General features: G+C 34.1%; 2 protein-coding genes across 2 annotated transcripts in view; one reads left to right on the forward strand and one right to left on the reverse strand.

Moving 5' to 3' along the window:
• The window catches only part of LOC132185197 (disease resistance protein RML1B-like), a 6,177-nt gene extending 4,677 nt beyond the window's left edge, over positions 1–1,500 (reverse strand). The window contains exon 1 of the mRNA XM_059599002.1: positions 1,157–1,500. Coding sequence (XP_059454985.1) covers positions 1,157–1,500 — 344 coding nt within the window. The remainder of the gene's footprint in view (positions 1–1,156) is intronic.
• A 481-nt stretch (positions 1,501–1,981) lies between these two features.
• The window catches only part of LOC132185198 (disease resistance protein Roq1-like), a 47,812-nt gene continuing 28,653 nt past the window's right edge, over positions 1,982–21,140 (forward strand). Inside the window, exons 1-2 of the mRNA XM_059599003.1 lie at positions 1,982–2,469; positions 2,593–2,724. Coding sequence (XP_059454986.1) covers positions 1,982–2,469; positions 2,593–2,724 — 620 coding nt within the window. The remainder of the gene's footprint in view (positions 2,470–2,592; positions 2,725–21,140) is intronic.

The raw sequence follows: 21,140 nt of genomic DNA on the forward strand, positions 1-21,140 counted from the left end.
ATAAAATAAAAAAAAGAACAGAAGGAACCTACGAGAGAAGAGAAAAGGTGACGAAGAAGGGAGGTGGGCATGAATATTTGGGGATTTTAAGGTATAAATGCTTGAATTTGAGTTATTCTATATCCATTAGTCTCTTACATAGAAGTGTTTTTTTTTTTTGTTAAATTTGCTAACCCACTTTTAGATTTGTTCTTCCACATTATTTGGGGGTTTGAAGTATTTTAGGAATTTCTATGGGATGTTTAGAGATCGTAGTACTTGTGTAGTGAATCCATGATGAGATTTTGGGAATTTTCCTTCAATAGTTAGATATATATGGGTGTTCAACATTTGTAGGGATTTATATGGGTTTTAAGTTGCAACTGGATTTTTGAAGATAAATTAAACATGAAGTAAATTTAATTGAAAAAAAAAATTTCAGAAATTTTTTTTTAAAAAAAAAATTATGATTTTTTTTTAAAGAAATTATTAATTTTTTTAAACTTTACTGACGTGTCAAAAAGTCACAGGTGAATAATTTTTGATACGTCAATAATTTTTTTGACGTGCCACTTTTTGACACGTCAATAATTTATTGATGTGTCTGAAATTGACACGTCAAAATTTTTTTTTGACGTGCCACTTTTTGGCACGTCAAAAAAATATTGACGTGGTGAAACTGCCACGTCAAAAAAGAATTTTTGACAGGTCAGTAATTTTTGACGTGTCAAAATTGGCACGTCAAAAAATTGGAATTTTTGACACCCGCCATATTAACCTTTGACACACGTGAATACTAACATGTCAAAAAAGGTTTTTGACATGTCAATATGCTTGACACGTCAGAAACTATTGGTCAACAAAAACATATATTTTTTTTTTTTGTTGTAGTGAGAGTGCCTTGAAGTGGTGAAACAAATTGACACTTGTTACTTGCGAAAGAAATTTAAGTCATGAAAAAGTTATTTAAGCAAATTATCCCATCTAAAACAAGTGAATCGGCCGAGTTTAATTAATTTTAGAACAAAGATTATTTAAAAGGTTAATTACAAGTAGACATTTTTAAATGTAAAATAGTTCACATGCATGCATGAAAACATGTGTATATAGGATGTACCATAATTAGAAGAAAAAAAGAACAATATAGAAGGAAGACAGCAAAGGTGGTTAGAAATACCTGTTTCCCAAATACATCCTGGATAAATTGGCCACTTCTTTTAAGGCTCTCTTCCACCCCTCCACCTTCATTTCATCATCGTTGAACCTTTTTGCAAGTTCAATGAATGCTTCTCCAACCCTATTGGTTTGATGCTGTACTTCCGAAGGATTTACGTCATAGAACAATGGTAGAACTAGTATCTCCCTTGTCTTTCTACACTCGAGGATCCTCATCAGCCTGTCCAAGCACCATCGGGATGATGTGTAGTTTTTAGAGAGTACAATGATCGAAATCTTTAACTCTTCAATGGCTTTGACAAGTGCCGGTGAAATTTCCTCTCCGCTTCGAAGTTTTTCATCCATGAAGGTGTTGATTCCTTTTCGACGAAAATCTGTGTATAGATGAGTAGTGAATGTTTTACTAGTATCTTCGCCTCTAAAGTGACAGAGCCATGTGGAGACCAATAAGAGCGATGGCCCCAACTAAAGTAGGAAAAAAAAAATTAAGTCTTATATGTTTGGCTAATGGCCCCTCCAAAAATAGTCAACAACCCAACAATTAGCCTGTACGTGGTTGTGTGCACAAGTTCAAGTTGTTTCTCTTTAATGTAGTGGGTTTGCCATTTGCAGCAGAAAACTGCCATAAAGCTGGTCAAAGTCCACCTTTATAAGCTTGTTGCCGTTGCCGATAAGTTTCTCATTTTTCTTTAATATGACGCGTCACAAGCATGTGACAACTTGTATTATTATCTTAACAAACTTGCATAATTAGGGAGATATAGCTAGCGGTTCTGCATTTCTCTTTCAATTTTTTCTACTAACTAGTACTCTTGCAACTTCATCCATGGCCTTCCACACAGTTTCTTCGTCATTCTCTTCTTCAATAATTCAATGGGATGAATTCTTGAGTTTTAGAGGCAAAGATACTCGTAAAACTTTCACAGCTCATCTATACACAGATTTACGTCGAAAAGGAATCAACACCTTCATGGATGATAAACTTCGAAGCGGAGAGGAAATTTCGCCGGCACTTGTCAAAGCCATTGAAGAGTCAAAGATTTCGATCATTGTACTCTCTAAAAATTACGCATCATCCCGATGGTGCTTGGACGACCTGATGAAGATCCTCGAGTGCAGAAAGATAAGGGAGATACTAGTTCTACCACTGTTCTATGACATAAATCCTTCAGAAGTACGGCGTGAACCCAATAGGGTTGGAGAAGCATTCACTGAACTTGCAAAAAGGTTCAACGATGATGAAATGAAGGTGGAGGGGTGGAAGAGAGCCCTAAAAGAAGTGGCCAATTTATCCGAGATGTATTTGGGAAACAGGTATTTCTAACCACCTTTGCTGTCTTCCTTCTATATTGTTTTTTTTTTCTTCTAATTATGGTACATCCCATATACACATGTTTTCATGCATCCAAATTACTCATTTTGAATGAGGATATACAGGATGGACAAGATGAAGAACATCCTCACGATCAAGTTGCAATTACTATTGGAGTTTACAGTGATGGTAATGAAATCTATTGTCCTCGTGGAGATTACCATAAAACTTGCTATGGATAATTGCGCTCTGATCAAGTATGGTTGCATTCCTATGTTCTTCCAGAAGATTTTAAGCTAAAGAGAGGAGATAATCTTCAAGTTTGCCTAAGTATTTTCCAGTATCATACAGGTTTGAATTTTATATCTGTGAAACATTCAACATCAGTGTTCTTTAGAAGTTGCGGATTCCATTTGGTACGAAAGCATGAAGAAAAAGCAATAGATTTAATTCAACCTTCAAATAGATGCCGTGATGATGATGATGAATGATGATGGCAACTTGGAATCCAAATTTTACCCACAACAAAAGTGACATTCTTCAACACCTGGCACTTAGAATTCGTATGAAGAGAATAATGTAATTAAGGTGTGGATTTACTTATCTCTTTTTCAAATCCGATTTTGTCACCCCTTTGAAATTACTATTGCTTTATTTTTTAGGGTCTTGTTTGTGCTTTTATATATAATTTTCTGCTTGACGATTTTGGTGGCATAAATCCATCAGCAATGAAAACTAATAAATTCTTGACCTACTTGGCATATCGAAGGAGTTCCTTTTCCTTTGGCGTTTGTGTGTTTTGTAGGACTTGGACAATCTGGCAGGCAACTCACATGTTACAACTTCTACTTCAGATGTCACGTTAGTGAGGCTCAAAATAAAGAAAAATAGCTTAATCTCATCTCTCAAGGATTTGCATAGTTCTTCAATATTCATGACTTCAAAAGATTCAAGTGTGGCATAAAATACATGATTTTTGCATTCGGCCAAATAGAAGAATAATGAGACTAACATAATGAATTTATTTATGCGCTTCCAAATTACATGATCTCACGAAAATTTACCCTCTACAAAGAATGATTGGCTCAAAACTCACAAGGGTTAGAAATCTCCACATTTGTTATCCTCAAGATATTCTAAGTCACTTATGTCCTTAACAACGAGTCATGTTTATGTGGCCATGTGCATGTGCAATAAATTGACCATGAAGGCAATAACATTTTTTAGCAGAAGTAGCATAATGAACTTAAAACATGAAACTCATGCTAAAGAAGCAAAACCTTTTTTTTTTTTTTTTTTTGTGAAAATATAAAATAAACAAAACAACACAAAAACAACTACAAACATCAAGCATCAAGCTCCTCCGCCTAAAACTTACATTGTCCCTAATGTAACAAAATAAAGCAAATAAGTAAAGATTACGGAGACACTACAAAAAACAGGGACTTTATTGATGTGGCAAACAGTAACCCATGTTTGCCACGTCAATAATTTTTGAAGTGTCTAAATAAACACGTTAAGAAAAAATTTATTGACGTGTCAGATTTTAACACGTCAAAAAGTTTTGATGTGTCTAAATGCCACGTCAAAATTTTTTGCCGTGTTCCATTGACTCGTCAAAAAATTTTGACGTGCCTTTATTCCACAAGTCAATAATTATAATTAGGTAGTAAATTAATTATACAATATGTATTAAAAAAAATTAGGTAGTAAATTAATTTTAATTGGTATGAAAAATTATTTGGTTAACAAAATTAGATAACAATATTAATTGGTACCTATATTAAGTAACAAAATTGAATTGGTATATGTCGTCATATAGTAAGAGATATATTCAAACCCATTAAAATTTTATTTAACTAGTTAATGCTCTTGTCTCTTATATGCAATGCTTTCACTATATATGGTTATTATATGTGCCTTGAATTCTTTAATTTATGGTTAGTAATTAATATTAGGTAACAAAATACATATGGCTATTAACTAATAATAAAAATTATGCAATGCTTTCACTATATATGGTTCTTATATATACATATATGTGCTTTATATTCTTTAATTTATGGCAATTAATTAATATTAAGTAACAAAATATATATGGTTATTAATTAATAATAAAAATGATGCAATGCTTTCACTATATATGGTTATTATATATATGTACTTTATTTGTATTCTTTAATTTATTTGGAAATAATTAATATTAGGTAACAAAATATATATGGTTATTAGTTAATAATATAAATTATGCAATGTTTTAATTATATGATGACTTTCTTGATGTGTCACATGTGACACGTCAATAATTTATTCACGTGTCTACTGTAGACATGACAAGAAACGTCATCGAAAAGGCGCCAGACCAGCTGGAACGCTTTTTCTTTTTTTTTGTCCTTTTCCCTCCTCTTTTTCTTTCTCCTCCCACGTGCCCCGACAGCCTTCCTTTTCAAATAAGTTGTCATTTTTTTTCCTTTTTCTTTTCTTCTTCTAGATGAGATCTCTTCCTTATTTTCATTTCTTTCTCCAACTCCTTTCAACTAATTTCTTCTCCCAAATTCCTTCTTTCTGCTTGTCTTTCGGTTCTCACTTATATATATATATATATATATATATATATATATATATATATACATTCTTTTTTTTTCTTCTTCTCCTTCTCACGCCCACCTCCCTTGTTTGTAGCTTAAACAAAATAAAACAAAAGAAGAGAAGGAACCTACGAGAGAAGAGGAGAAAAGGTGAAGAAGAAAGAGAAATGGAGAGAGAAAGGAAGGGGTCTGAATATTTGGGGATTTTAAGGTATAAATGCTCGAATTTGAGTTATTCTATATCCATTAGTCTCTTATATAGAAGTTTTTTTTTTTTTGTTAAATTTGTTAACCCACTTTTAGATTTGTTCTTCCACATTATTTGGGGGTTTGAAGTATTTTAGGAATTTCTACCGGATGTTTAGAGATCGGAGTACTTGTGTAGTGAATCCATGATGAGATTTGGGAATTTTCCTTCAATAGTTAGATATATATGGGTGTTCAACATTTGTAGGGATTTATATGGGTTTTAAGTTGCAGTTGGATTTTTGATGATAAATAAAGAGATATGATACAGCCACAACTCAAACCCAACTTTAGTCCAACTTCTAGACAAAATTTCTCTTTCTCTGTCTAGTTTAAGGCTTTCTCTCTCCTCCACAAGTAGTTTTTGTTTAAACTTAAGAGAAATGTTGGGTCAAAGTTGGGTTTAAACTTCCGAATTTTTTTTTTTAATTATGATTCTTTTTTTAAAAAATTATTATTATTTTTTTAATATTTTTTTAAACTTTAGTGACATGCCACTTTTGACACGTCAATAATTTATTGACGTGTCAGAAATTGACACGTCAAAATTTGTTTTTGACGTACCACTTTTTGACACGTCAATAAATTATTGATGTGGTGAAACTGCCATGTCAAGAAAGAATTTTTGATGTGCCAATTTCTGACACATCAGTCATTTTTGACGTGTCAAAATTGGCATGTCAAAAAATTAGAATTTTTGACACCCTCCTTATTAACCTATGACACATGTCAATACTAACACGTCAAAAAAGGTTTCTGACATGTCAATATGCTTGACACGTCAGAAACAATTGGTCAACAAAAACCTTTTTTTTTTTTTTTTGTGTAGTGAGAGTTCTTTGAAGTGATGAAACAAATAGGCACTTGTTACCTGTGAAAGAAATTTAGAAAACAAAAAAAGAAACAAAAACAAAGATAACCTAAACTACGACACAAAAACTAACACTAATTGATTGCAGATCTTAACATGTATGATTCTCTATTTCATCTTTTTCTTGTCTGCAATCCTCCAACACATCATGCTTTTATAGTCATTCGCAACATCAAATGACTTACCCCCATGGAAAGTATCAAGTTCGGATGGGTTTACCACAAGAAAGTAATTCTTCGATATTAAATGTGCATACTTGTGTGCCATCTGCAAGGGTTTTAATTTAACCATTGGGACATTCTCACTTGACGGCAAAAGGTTGAGCCCATGAGGTGGTAATTCAATTATAGGCTTCCATACATTTACCTCTAATCCATGTGTAGAGTCCTTACAAAAAATAAAATCACAAGAGTTAGTCATGCAGGATTCTACAATGTGTCCATAAATTAAGCACTCAATATATTTTCGAATCATAACAAATCAAACAAAGTAAGCATTTGATATAAACAAAAATCATAATGAGTCAAAATAAACTTGTCACACGAAATTATTCTCAAATTAAAAAGCATCCTCAAAATGTATAAATAAAAAAACATAGAAAAGAAATAACTTGAATATTAAGAATAAATCCCTAAATACTCAACAATAGTGGCATGAAGCTCTCTGCTTTGTTATTTTCTTTTCTTTTATGCCATATGGGCTCTTCTTTCAGCCAAGATGGGCGTTGTGGCTATTCTCCTTTTCAAAATAATAAGAATCCTTTTATAGAGGTTTTGTAGTCGGTCTTGACCTTCTGTGTGGCATGTGGTGTCCAATTTCTTCTGGCCAAATGGATGATTTAATCCATTTGCAAAATAAACTTCTTTCTAAGATCCTAGGTGACGTAAGTCTACAATCTTGATCAAAGAATTACTTTGATACAATATAGGCTTTGTTGTTTCAGGGTACTTCTAGTTCTTGATGATGTGGATCAATTACTCCAATTAGAAAAATTAGCTAGAAAAGGTAATTGGTTTGGCTTAGGAAGTAAAATTATCATAACAACAAGAGATAAAGATTTACTTCGTGCACACGGAGTTGATTCAGTATACCAGGTGAATAAGGTGGATCACAATGAACCACTTCAACTCTTCAGCCAAAATGCCTTTAAAAGTGGCAAACCTAATGGTGATTTTATGGAACTCACTAAACATGTAATAGGTTATGCAAGGGGCCTTCCACTAGCATTAGTATTGATGAGTCCGTATCTATCCAGTAAAAGCTTGCATGAATGGAAAAGTGCATTGGAAAGGTATAAGAGCATTCCAAATAAAAAATATTCATGGTATACTTAGAATAAGTTATGATGGGTTCGGATCTATCTAGTTATGAAGGGGCCTTCCACTGGCTTTAGTACATGTAATAGGTTATGCAAGGGGCCTTCCACTGGCTTTAGTATTGCTGGGTTTGGATCTATCTAGTAAAAGCTTGCATGAATGGAAAAGTGCATTGGAGAGGTATAAAAGCATTCATAATAATAAAAAAATTCACGATATACTTAGAATAAGTTATGATGAATTGGAGGATATTGTGAAAGATATTTTCCTTAACATTGCATATTTTTCAAAGGAGAAAAAGTAGGCAATGCAAGGAAAATACTAGACAAGGGTGATTTCTTTTCAGATTATGGTATAAAACCTGTGGATAAGTCTCTCATATCTATTGATGAGTTTGAAAGATTAACTATGCATGACTTGCTACAAGAAGTGGGTAGAGAAATTGTTTGACAAGAATCACCCAAAGAACCTGGCAAACGTAGTAGGTTGTAGTTTCATAAAGATGTTTCTAACAAATTATTAACAAATTACTCATTTTATTATTGGAATATATATAGTGACACATGTCGTCATTTTATTGGCTCTCATGTGGCACACTAACGGAATCCGTCAAGTGTTTTGATCGAATTTAACTGCAGGGAGCAAATTGTTACTTATGAAAAGGAAACTATTGTAAATTATAATTTTTTTTTTTAACTTAAGTCTTAGCGTACTTTTTTTAGGACATGACGAATATCTTTATGAAACTACAACCTACTACGTTTGCCGGGTTCTTTGGGAGATTCTTGTCGAACAAATACTCTACCCACTTCTTATGGCAAGTCATGCATAGTTAATCTCTCAAACTCATCAATAGATGTGAGAGACTTATCCACAAGCACTTTTATACCATAATCTGAAAGGAAATCACCCTTGTCTAGTATTTTCCAGACATTACCTACTTTTCTCTTTTGAAAAAATATGCAATGTCAAGGAAGATATCTTTCACATTGTCCTCCAACCCATCATAACTTATTCTAAGTATACAGTGAATGTTTTTTTTATTAGGAATGCTTTTATATCTATTCAATGCACTTTTCCATTCATGCAAGCTTTTAGTAGATAGATTTGAACCTAGCAATACTAAAGCCTGTGGAAGGCCCCTTGCATAACCTATTACATGTTCTGTGAGTTACATAAAATCTTTCTTAGGTTCGCCACTTTTAAATGCATGTCGACTGAAGAGTTGAAGTGCTTCATTGTGATCCAACTTATTCACCTAGTATACTGAATCAACTCCGTGTGCACAAAGTAAATCTTTATCTCTTGTTGTTATGATAGTTTTACTTCCTAAACCAAACCAATTACCTTTTCCAGCTAACTTTTCTAATTGAACTAATTGATCCACATCATCAAGAACTAGAAGTACCCTCAAACAGCAAAGCCTATATTGTATCGAAGTAATTCCTTCATCAAGATTGTTAATCATTAGACTTACGTCACCTAGGATCTTAGAAAGAAGTTTATTTTACAAACGGATTAAACCGTCCATTTGGCCAGAAGTTTCTCTAGTGTTTTCAAGAAAACAACTACCTTCAAACTACGTGGCAATTGAGTTGTAGGTGGCTTTGGCGAGAGTTGTTGGGTGGCCCCTCTTATGTGGGGACCACATGGAATACAAAAAAACAAAGAGTTTTGTTTGTAGTAGAATTCTAACACACTATACGTGTGTTTATAAGAGACAAAAAGAAGAGAAAAATATGGAGAAGAAAAGTAAGAGTGCGGTTCAGGGAGAGAAAGAAAAAGAAAAAGGAGAAGAAAAAGGGTTGAGACTATTCACATCCGTCAAAGATTGCAGGTTCTTTTGTGGTCCGATCTTGATGCAATTTTAGGGTGTTGCTCCTGACGATGAGTGCTACGTATTGACTATTGTCGATCATTAGAATTCCTCTCCAATCGCTTGGTTGCTAATACCTACTTGGTGAGATCTTTCTTTATTCTTGTTGGAATCCACTTTTGGGTGATGAATTTATGTTTAATCCAAGAATAATTGTACTCTTGATGTGGTGATAACCTCTAGATATTTCTCTAGGGAAGACAATTGTAAACTCATTATTGTTGATAGTGGAAGATTTAATTGGATTAGGTTCCGTGGTTTTTACCTTCGCATTTGAGGGTTTTCCACGTAAAAATCTTGGTGTCTTGCTTGTGGGTTTGCCTGATTATTATTTTGCTACTGTGTTACTATTTAATTTGCACAAAGAGGGGTAGATTAAATCCGATGAGCATCTGAAATTGGTGTTCCCCCCTAACACATTATTTGGTAAACACCTATATATTCAACCTCACTATTGTTAGAAATAATGCAAAATGTGTTCCTATTAAATAGCCCAATTCTTAACAGTTATAGGTGTGTTTGGAGTCTTTTTTTTTTTCCAATTTCCTTATGTTTTCTATGTACTATATCTCATCTATAAAAAATAAGAAGGTTATATATATGTTGAGTCAGTTAAATCTAAACATTTAATTAAATAATATTTATAATGTTTAATGAATCTAGATAATCTTTATTCAAGTTATAAAGAAAAACAAAATCCAGTATTTGTGATCTTAACCAAAATTCAATATCCAAAAAGAGTTGTCATCCAAGTGAAACTGCAACTAAACTCATTGCAAATCTTGTTTATAAGCTTATAAACAAATGCACAGATTTGTGTTAAATATCGTACCGTTAATAATACTCAAGGCAGCAAGAGAAGATTGTGCAATATTCAGTCCAGCCATGAGGCAACCATGGTGATGTAGCGGTTGAAAAAGGGAAGGAAGTGCAAGCCACGGTTGTGTAGAAGATCCTCACTGATCAATGCAAACATAATTGAGTAAACCTTCTTTCAATTTCTAAATGTGTAAGTAAACCTTGGTTTGTATGTTCTTTCATTCATCCCCTTATGTTTTTTGTTAAGTTGAGCTCACTGCCATGGAAAAGATCAACCAACTTTCTTATATGAATTGTCATTTTCACTCGGTTTAATTAGGACCACTACAAAAGGACCCCAATTCAAGGGAAGAATTTGATTTCAAGCAGCTTGTGGAGGCATTACAATCTGAATGTTCCATTGAAGAATTTGAGCTCTTTGTTGTAATTTCTAGAAAAATTTGGTTTCGCCGGAACATGGTAGTTCATGGTGGGGGATTTTTTAGACCTTAATATTGTAGCAAAAGGGGCAGTGGCATCATATGAAGTATATGAGAAGATTGTAGGATAGGATGAAAAAAGAAAAAAAAAAAAAAAGAAGGGCGAGCCTGTCTATTCATGCTGAAAAGCCCCCCACGATAGTGAACGCAGTCAATGTGAAGAGACAAAACTGGAGAAGATATGGCCACATTGTGGAATCTGGATGATATCAAAGATGTTCAAAGTGGCAAATTGTTCGTACAAAAAGGGAGACAAATTTTGCTGCCCATGAACTAGTCAAATTGGTTGTCTATGAAAGTATAGATCAGGTTTGGATTGAAAAATTTTCAAGATGTATTAGTGACCTGGTTTTGTTAGGGCGTCATGCTCTTATTTTTGATATGAATAAAGAATCAAAGATGATGTAATTCTTTTCAAAACAAAAAATCACTGACACACTTATATACACCAAATATATATTAAAGAGAAATTAACAAGAATAAATGAATATTTCCTTTGTTTGCATTAGCGTGAACGTTTCCTTTGACAGCATTAATTACCATATTACTTGCTTTTCTTTTCTTTTTTGTCTTCTACACTTTAAACCTAAACATGATTTGCTCATACGATTTCATTACACAAGTAATTTCCTTAGCTGTAGTTACCATCTTTTTCTCTTTCTCAGCATTTACGGCAATCATATGATGATGGTTAACAGAGTCGAGGGAGGTCAGGTAATTCTCTCAAATGCTTTGCTCGGCCTTTTCCTTCCATGTACGCTTGAATAGACAACTGACCCAATTCTCCAAATGGAAGTTACAAGCAAAACACACAAGTCTTTCCTTACATCTCCTCTTCTCTTCATTATGTTTCCTTCTTCCCTCATGGCCACAAGGTGGAATTTGAAAAAAATATAATAATACAAAAGGAAATGCTATATGTTCTTCAAGTATTTTCCTAGTGTCCTCCTAACTATGATGTGACTTTTAAAATCTCCAATAGATTAAAAGTCAATAATGATAATCTCTAGATTTAAAGTCAATATTAATTCACCAATGGCTTTTAAAATGTTTCTTTCAAAATCACCAATAGATTTTGTTGGGATTTTCCATTAAATCCCAACAAAATACCCCTTTTTAGAAAAAAAAATATTTAAATATTTTTGCATGCTGTTAAATCGAACCAACGCCTTAATCTTTGTAATTTTTTTCTTTTCTTTTTTTTCCAAAAACAAATTGGTGTATATTGGAAAAATTTAGTGGATGGGTGAGATTGCAAACAAGTGAAAGATAGATACACTAAATTGTGAGAAATTAAACTTTATGGGGACATTGCAAAAGCGATGACAATTCAAGGGGATTAAGTGAAATTTTCCCAAAAAATTACTTAAAACTCCATACGAAAAGTATAAATGACAAATAACTCCCAATCTTGAACTTTTATTTGAAATTTTGACAAAAACCGTGCCCAACCATCCTAAATCCTTAGGGGTGGTTCGGCTACCTCATTGGCCAATTTGGAGTGGTCCAACCAAACCCTATATATATTTTTTTTGATTTTATATTTTTATATTTTTTTTGTTTTTTCTTTTTTTATCATAAGAAAAATGTGTTGTATCATTATTAGTACTAATATGACATTTGGGGATTGAGATCCCCTAGAATTCCCTTTAAATTTGAGATTCTCAGCCATTCATCTCATCTAAACATCTAAAATAAGTCATCTTTTCTCATTAAATGCTAAAATATGGCTTACTTTAGACGTTTAGATGAAATGAACAGCTAAATTTTATGAATTTGAGAATCTCAAATTTAAAATGAATTCTAAGGGATCTCAATCCGCCATTTAGAGGGCTTTCTATGCATTTGGAGGGTTTTCTATAATAAATTTAGACCGAAAATGAAGGTGAAGAGTTGTGTTATTTATGCTCACATGAAGAGTTTTAAGAAGTGACGGAGCCACGTGGAGACCAATAAGAGCGATGGCCCCAACTAAAGCTGGAAAAAAAAAATTAAGTCTTATATGTTTGGCTAATGGCCCCTCCAAAAATAGTCAACAACCCAACAATTAGCTTGTACGTGGTTGTGTGCACAGTTCAAGTTGTTTCTCTTTAACGTAGTGGGTTTGCCATTTGCAGCAGAAAACTCCCATAAAGCTGGTCAAAGTCCATCTTTATAAGCTTGTTGCCGTTGCCGACAAGTTTCTCATTTTTCTTTAATTTGACGCGTTGCAAGCATGTGACAACTTGCATTATTATCTTGACAAACTTGCATAATTAGGGAGATATAGCTAGCGGTTCTGCAATTCTCTCTCAATTTTCTCTACTAACTAGTACTCTTGCAACTTCGTCCATGGCTTTCCACATAGCTTCTTCATCATTCTCTTCTTCCATATTTCAATGGGATATATTCTTGAGTTTTGGAGGCGAAGATACTTGTAAAACTTTCACTGCTCATCTATACACATATTTACGTCAAAAAGGAATCAACACCTTCATGGATGACAAACTTCGAAGCGGAGAGGAAATTTCACTGGCACTTGTCAAAGCCATTGAAGAGTCAAAGATTTCGATCCTTGTACTCTCTTAAAACTACGTATCATCCCTGAAAAATGCTATGCCAACTCCAAAAACTTGTTTATCACAATTTATGCGGAATTTATACTATGAAGCAATAAACAATTCAATCACCCAAAATATATAAAGCAATAAAGAGGCAGAAACATATATTTTGGTTACGAAAAGGAAACCTTTTAGAAACCGATCTAAAAGTAAAACCTTTCCAGGGCAGCCAAACCCAATAAATCACTATCAAAAGATTATCCAGAGTTTACAGACACTAGGAACACTTACAACCCTTTGCAAGACCTTGGCTACGTAAGATCAACAAGCCTACAACTCGTCTCCTTGCTCACAATCTTCTTCAACGTGATTCTCCTTTACCGGACTCTTCCGATAGACTTCTCAACTACAAATTTATCAAAGGAATAACTAAAACTCCAAGAGATTCAATTGAACATTCACCAAATATGATCTCTCTTAGCAGAGCCTCCGACGAACTCTCTGGGGGCGAAAATTCGTGCCTCTCTCTTCTATAATAATGTATATATATCAGTACATCAAACCCTAGACCTAGGCCCACTACATGCAATGGGTGAAACAGCATTTTGGAAATGTTGTCCAGCCTTGATCAACAACTCCGATCGATGGGCATTTGTAGTCCGATTGAGCTGAAATGTTGCAGGGACTTTCATAACACATGAGTCTACATTATGAACGGTGGATATTCGATTCTGAGTACTCTATATCAGTGTTTGAGCCCATGACCAGTAGCTTCTGCATTTTGGAACAGAATTAAGCCAACACAACAACTAACGAACTCCCCCTTTGGCAATTCGTTGACAAAACCAAAATGCCGAGCCAATCCCATCATCTCCCCATATTTACTCTGCCGTTTTGTCGCAGAATGACAAAAGGTCTTCATGTTTCTTGAAACATTTCACAAAATACATCAAGACATATGTGGAACAAGAATACATAAAGAAAACCCGTGAAAAAGAAAATGACGTAGAATGCAAGATCATAAAGAAACATTAGCAAAACTCCCCCTCAATGTATGACTCAACTATCTCCAATAAACTGGAAGAGAAAAACATGTTTCTCCCCCTCAAAAGTCAAATGAACACACATGATATACACATCAATGACTCATGTATTGCACAAGGAATATCCCAAATATGCTCCAAATATGCAAAATATACATGAGACTAGAAATGGCACAAAACTCATATTGCTTAACCCAAGCAAAGAAAAATGTTCCATTCATCCCTAGCTTTTGTGGTGTATGTGTAAGCCATCCAATGTGAAAAATTTTCAACTTACAAAATGAGGAGAAAGTTTCACCACCATGAGGTTTTGACAAGTATATCAAATCAAAAGTCAAACCTTATCATACTAGGGCCTAGCCACTCTCATCCTATACATTTCTCTTTGTAAAACATTTTGCACAAGTTTGACACAGTGAAATAAATTCCTTCTGGAATATGATCATTTGATTTTATTTGTTTCACTATTTTGATTATTTTTCTCTTTGAGAAAGTGTCCTTAAACTTTTGGCGCTTATCACAAAAGAGAAAGCAGAAATTTTTAAGCCCTAGGTTCAACTAACATATGGTCAATTTGAAAAATATGACTAGTCAAAAACCTCATATGGTTGCCTAACAGACCTTACAAATAAAGTGAAACAAAACTCAATTTAAGCTTAAATGTGCACAAGAGATAAAACATAGGCAAAATGTACTACATAAGCTCAAGCTTTAGGTAACCACAAAAACAAGTCCATTGACACAAATTTTCATCTCATGCATATTAAGAACATTTCAAGACGCAAGGAATTAAATCCATAAAAAGCAACATGAGAAATTAATGGACTATCTTGGTGCATAAGACAAAAGAAAGAAAAGAATACAATCAAAGTAACATATTTTTGTCTTTTTGAAATTTTTCACAAAAGAAAAGCACACAAATGAAAACAAATTCAAAACAAACAAAAATGTAAATAAAAAAAAAACAACATGCTTGAATTGAGATTACAACAGGCAATACATGAATGTCCTTTAGCATTAAACTTTCATCACATCTTATAGGTTCCACTACAAAATAATGATTTGGTTTAATAACTACTACTTGGTGTTCACAAGACATTACACATTCATAAACACTTGATTAGCAAGTAGACAAAAATCTTGGTGCTCTGCACACAACACCTCATCTATAGGCCTTCCAAAGATCATAACATATGAATTTCTTAAAAAATCCTTTATGAATATGCCTCATAACAAGAATCTCAAAACAACTATGTATACACTCTTCATACAAAACGCGTTACAACAAAAACAATTCACTGCAAAAACAAGAAAGCAAAAACAAAAAAAATGCAAAGCATAGAAAAATAGCATGCTCTAGGATATTCAAAAATAGGCAAAACACTGAATCCTAGGCTTGTTATTGACTCACCTAACTCTAGGTGAGATCACTACCACTCACCCTCAATGGGTGAATGTTATAATCCTTCCTAACCCACTCTTGAACAATCTTAGGACCAGATTTATGACGCAAATAGGGTCTCAATTTAAAATAATTTGGTCAAATATGACCAACTTTGCCACAATGATAACAGGTGGGAACAAACCTTTGAGAAGGTTGTCGTTTATGAGGAGGGATATATTTAGACTTTGATCTAGGCAAACCCGACTCTATATCACATTTTTCTTTCTTAGGAGAAGCCAAGTTTTTCCAAAGTCTTTGGGATTTAAACTGAAACCAGTTTGGTGTGATGTGACCAATAATCCCACAATGGTGGCATGTCGGAACAAACTTAGCTTGAGTTTGTTTCTTAGAAGAAGTCTTCGATTTGGGCTTCACACAATTATTCAAACAAGAGGTTTTGCCCTTATCCAAACAGACTATATTAGCCTTGACTTCTTTAAAATTCATAAGCTTAACAAATAAGGTTTTTCTTTCAGATTTAGAAGCATGAGAAGTAAAGTACATACCATTATCAACAATCATACTATGCATGTTATCAATGATGTGGTATTTTTGTGACCAAAAATATCAATTATAAAAATAACCACTCGCAATAGGACGAATCTTTGTAGGATACGGCTATAGAGAGGGTGTCGAACCTAAAGGACTGCAGGGGTTTTATTATCAAAATTTAAAAGATTAAAATTAACTTAATTGAAAAGAGATTTGTTTTGATTTTCTTTAAAACTAAAGTGCATGAAAATAAAAGAGATTTAAAATAAGAGAGAGAGTGTAGGGTATTGACTTCACCTCTATCCGCACAACAATGGTTAATCATAATTAATCCCATAAATTCATTTTATGCATGTTATAAATAAACAAGAAACTACCTTATTAAAGAATAAGCATAATCTATCTTCGGTTGGCACGGATCGTCCACCTAACCACTAAGACGCGGTACGACCCGTCTTCCCTAGGTATAAATTATCAAATTCTATAACAGGATACATACAATCAATGAATAAGTGTAACCCATCTTCGGTTGGCACGGACTGTCTACCTAAATTACACTAAACTAGGGTGTAGTACAATCCGTCTTCCCTAGGCATGGCCTATCAAATCCTATTGATCATATGTCAATTAAACCCATTGTATAACCATCATCCTCATAATCACAGAAAACAAGAATGATTTGAGATCAATAAAAGTAAAATACTTTCTAAGACAATAGAAGAATTTCACAAATATTGATTTTGGAATTTAAGAGCAATTGCATTTAATAATTAAGAACATAAATCAATTGTAGCAATCCTCATAATTATACAATCAACATGCATAAATTGAAAATCTAGAAATTAAATACAATCAAACCATTGTGCTTGGAAAGGGCTACATCAATACCCCACGAAGGGGTTTAGCCCCTCATGATCTCCTAAGCTCCAAAGACAATTTACTGAATTTTGCTCTAAGAGGCGGTGTCTTTTTTCTCAATGCTTAGAGGCCTATTTATAGGGCTTAGGAGAGTCCTAGAAGCCCTAGGAATCCTATAAATTTCGGAGATTTAAGTCCAAGTCCAATTATGATAAAGAAAACCTAAGTCCAAAACGGAATAGGATTCGCCCAGAATTGCGTTTCTATCTTGCGGGGCAATTTTGGCAATACGGCGCTCCGAATTAGGAAAATGCTATTTCACAATGATTTGTATAAATTTGAGTTAGCTTTCCAGTGCCGCTTGAATCATCTCAATCGGATATTTGAACTGAAAGTTATGGCCAAAATACCGAGACGTATGCAGAATCCAAAATTGAATCCAATCCGATTTTGACTCCAATTTGAGAAATTCCGAATTAATCCTTTTCTTTATTTGATTTAAACTTAACCATGATTTGTTAAGTTTAACCATATCTTCTAGGTCTTCTCAAAGTGTGCTTTTAAGCCCAAAATCAATGGAATTAATTGCATCTTGATTTATATCCTGAAAACACAAAAACAAAACAAAATCAAACAAATAACAATGCTAAGGAATTAACATATGCAAATTAAGGGGCTTGAATGTGCAACATTCGGCTTATCACACCCCCAAACTTACATATTGCTAGTCCCTTAGCAATACAAAACAGAAAATAAACTGAAAAACAAAAAGATAAGTTCATCTTTCGTGGGATGTACGATTGCATTTAGCATAAGCAACAAGTCTTTTAAACCCCTAGGCATTCCCTAGAGGACGAGTGAAGTCTCGTGAGGGTTTTCCAGGAATGATACCCACAAACATTGTCATCATTATGTCATTCAAAAGGATAAAGCATCACAAAAATAATGGTTCTCATTCATTAACAAGCTTAAAATTATAAACTTCATCTTCAAAATTCTAAGGAATTTACAAGTCAAATCACTTACAAATGGCAGATTGAGATACATAAATTTCAATTAGTGCAAAGTGAACTAACACATAATCATGAGGCTTCAAAATAATTCCAATATGAATGAATCAACATCTCAGAATTTATTGGACTTCATATCAAATGAAACAACCAAGGCATACTTTTTTTTTTTTTTTTTTCTTTTTTTTTTATTAAGGCTTTGTAATACTTAGCTCCCTTAAGCTTTCTAGTTGACTCATGTATCGAGTGTTAGGCCAATATCTCTCAAACCAAATAGCTTTAGGGCATTAGGTGTAAAGACACCCCTAAGGACTTACTAACTCGAGTCAAAAAGGCTACGAAGCTAAGCTAGCCATTTTATTAATCAATCCAAAAATTTCACTTTTTGACGCGAACACTCACTGCTTAATGAGGCAAGAGGTCCGGTTACTCAGCGAAAAATTTAAACTTGATTTTTTTTTTTTTTTTTATATTTATTTATTTAATTATTATTATTATTATTTTTTATAGCATGCCAAAGTTATTCACCCAATATGTCACCCAACAGAATTCAAGATATTGAAAACAAACATAATTGGTCTCAAAATTCATACCTCACAGACATGTGCTAGTGTGCTCAATATAGATTTAAATTGAAATAAGAAGCATCTCCTGTTGCCAAAAGTAAGTAACAAGACTTAAAATCCCTAAGTCATATGATCATGTGTTCATAACTTTAAGCCTATCAATGAATTTCAAACCAAAATCAAAGCTCAACCATATGCTTAAGAATGACATAACAATAATAATGGATTGTGTTTTGTTTTTCCATACCCCCCAACTTGAATCATACATTGCCCCCAATGTATGTATAGAACTAAAGAATAAGATCAAGAGTACAGAAATACCTGAATGAGCAGATGTGGGCATATCATACCCCCAAACTTGAATACAAAAACACATGTCCTAAAAATAAAGTGATACTCCAACCAAATACCAATCAAGTGCACACATTGTTGTAAAAAGATAAACAAAGAATGAAACAACAATGGAGAAAATAAACCTGGATGGAGATCATATGCCCTGGTGGAATGAGGAGTCGAGCGCACAGGGCCTGCACTCGATCTTATGAAACTGACTCATCTAGTCAAAATATATGGAATCCGCCAAGTCAACGGAATCCACATCCTTGATTCGCACAGTATTCTCGGACCCTTAAGTTTAAATTTGAAGCACCAATCTTTTATTCTCTTGGACCAAAGAGAATAAATTTTACCCACAAATGGGTAATTCCAAACGTCAGCATATCGAGGTAGATCCTTCTGAGTATTTCCAAACAATTTCTCATCCAAAAAGGAATCATGAATTGGAATAAAATGGGGAGAATACTTGGGAAGTTTTTCTACCTCGATGGTCTCTTTTTCCTCGTCTAACTGCCCTAACAGACTACCCACCTGGCCTCTTGGTAAGTCATAAGAAATAATGACCGGGATAGTGTCATCTGTCCCTAAAAATGAAGATTTCAGATTACCTTGAATAGGGGCTCGAGGCTCATATGGCATCTCAGGAATAGGAGGTGATGGTGAAGAAGCCTCAGTGCTCACTTCCTTGCTTTTTTCCTGATGTAGATCCCGTGGGACCTCAATTTGCTCCTCCTTTGGCTCCTCCTTCCTTTCTTCCACGTGGTTTCCGACCACCTCTCCACTCCTCAATGTGGTGATAGCTTGCTCATGACACAAAGTACTCTCTTCCTCCATGTAGTTTTCATAAGGAATGGCCACCGGGTGACTTTGAAGCTCTTCTTCTTCCATCCTATTGAGGTGGTTGATGATTTGTTCAACATGAGCTTCCATCCTGGCGTCTATCTCGGCGAAGAATTGAGGAGTATAAAGTTCCTGTTGAGATTTCACCGTCTGCTTTATCTCACCCGTTAGCTCACGTATCATTTTTAGTATCCGAGCCTCAAAATTAGAATCTGAGGGAGGTGGTGCGGCCTGGTATTGTTGTTGTGAAGGCCAGTAGATGGGAGATGGCTCTTCTTGATATTCTTGAAAGTCAGAACCCATCAGAGGAGGTGGTTCGGTTTGGTATATCTGTTGTGGACTTGCTTGATATGGAGGAGAATAGGATTGACCATTGAATTGAGGATATGCCTGATGGTATAGTTCATGACGTTGTGGAGCATAATTCCCAGGAGCTTGAGTTTGCCACGAAAGATTAGACTGGTTGCTCCATGCCGGGTTGTAGGGATCAGAATAAAGGTCATTCCCCGGTCTAGAGAACGGTCTGTTCATATGCTCATAAGAATACTTAGAAAATTGTCTTGCTGTAGGACAATCTCTAACATGATGATAAGGACAATAGCAGTATGAACATGGTCCATAGGGTGTTGGAATGCCTCCCCACATGAACTAATTAACATAAAATAACAACAGAAAAATAAAAATAAGTAAAAATAAAAACTTACAAACGGCCCTTAGGTGCACTTAGGGACCTGTTTGCAGTTTCTAAAATAAAATCAACACAAAACAAAATTTTTAATTAGCAACTTAAAACAGAAAAATAAATCATTAAGCTAAAACTAATCTCTAAATTTAGATAATGAAACCGTTAAGCAGTCCCCGGCAACGGCGCCAAAAATTGATGTGGTATTTTTGTGACCAAAAATATCAATTATAAAAATAACCACTCGCAATAGGACGAATCTTTGTAGGATACGGATATAGAGAGGGTGTCGAACCTCAAGGACTGCAAGGGTTTAATTATCAAAATTAAAAGATCAAAGTTAACTTAATTAAAAGGGGTTTTGATTTGATTTGCTTAAAAACTAAAGTGCATGAAAATAAAAGAGATTTAAAATAAGAGAGAGAGAGTAGGGTATTGATTTCACCTCTATCCGCACAACAATGGTTAATCATAATTAATCCCATAAATTCATTATATGCATGTTATAAATAAACAAGAAACTACCTTATTAAAGAATAAGCATAATCTATCTTCGGTTGGCACGGATCGTCCACCTAACCACTAAGATGTGGTACGACCCGTCTTTCCTAGGTATAAATTATCAAATTCTTTAATAGGATACATACAATCAATGAATAAGTGTAAC

This window comes from Corylus avellana, chromosome ca6, assembly GCF_901000735.1.
Source record: "Corylus avellana chromosome ca6, CavTom2PMs-1.0".
NCBI classification, from domain to species: domain Eukaryota; kingdom Viridiplantae; phylum Streptophyta; class Magnoliopsida; order Fagales; family Betulaceae; genus Corylus; species Corylus avellana.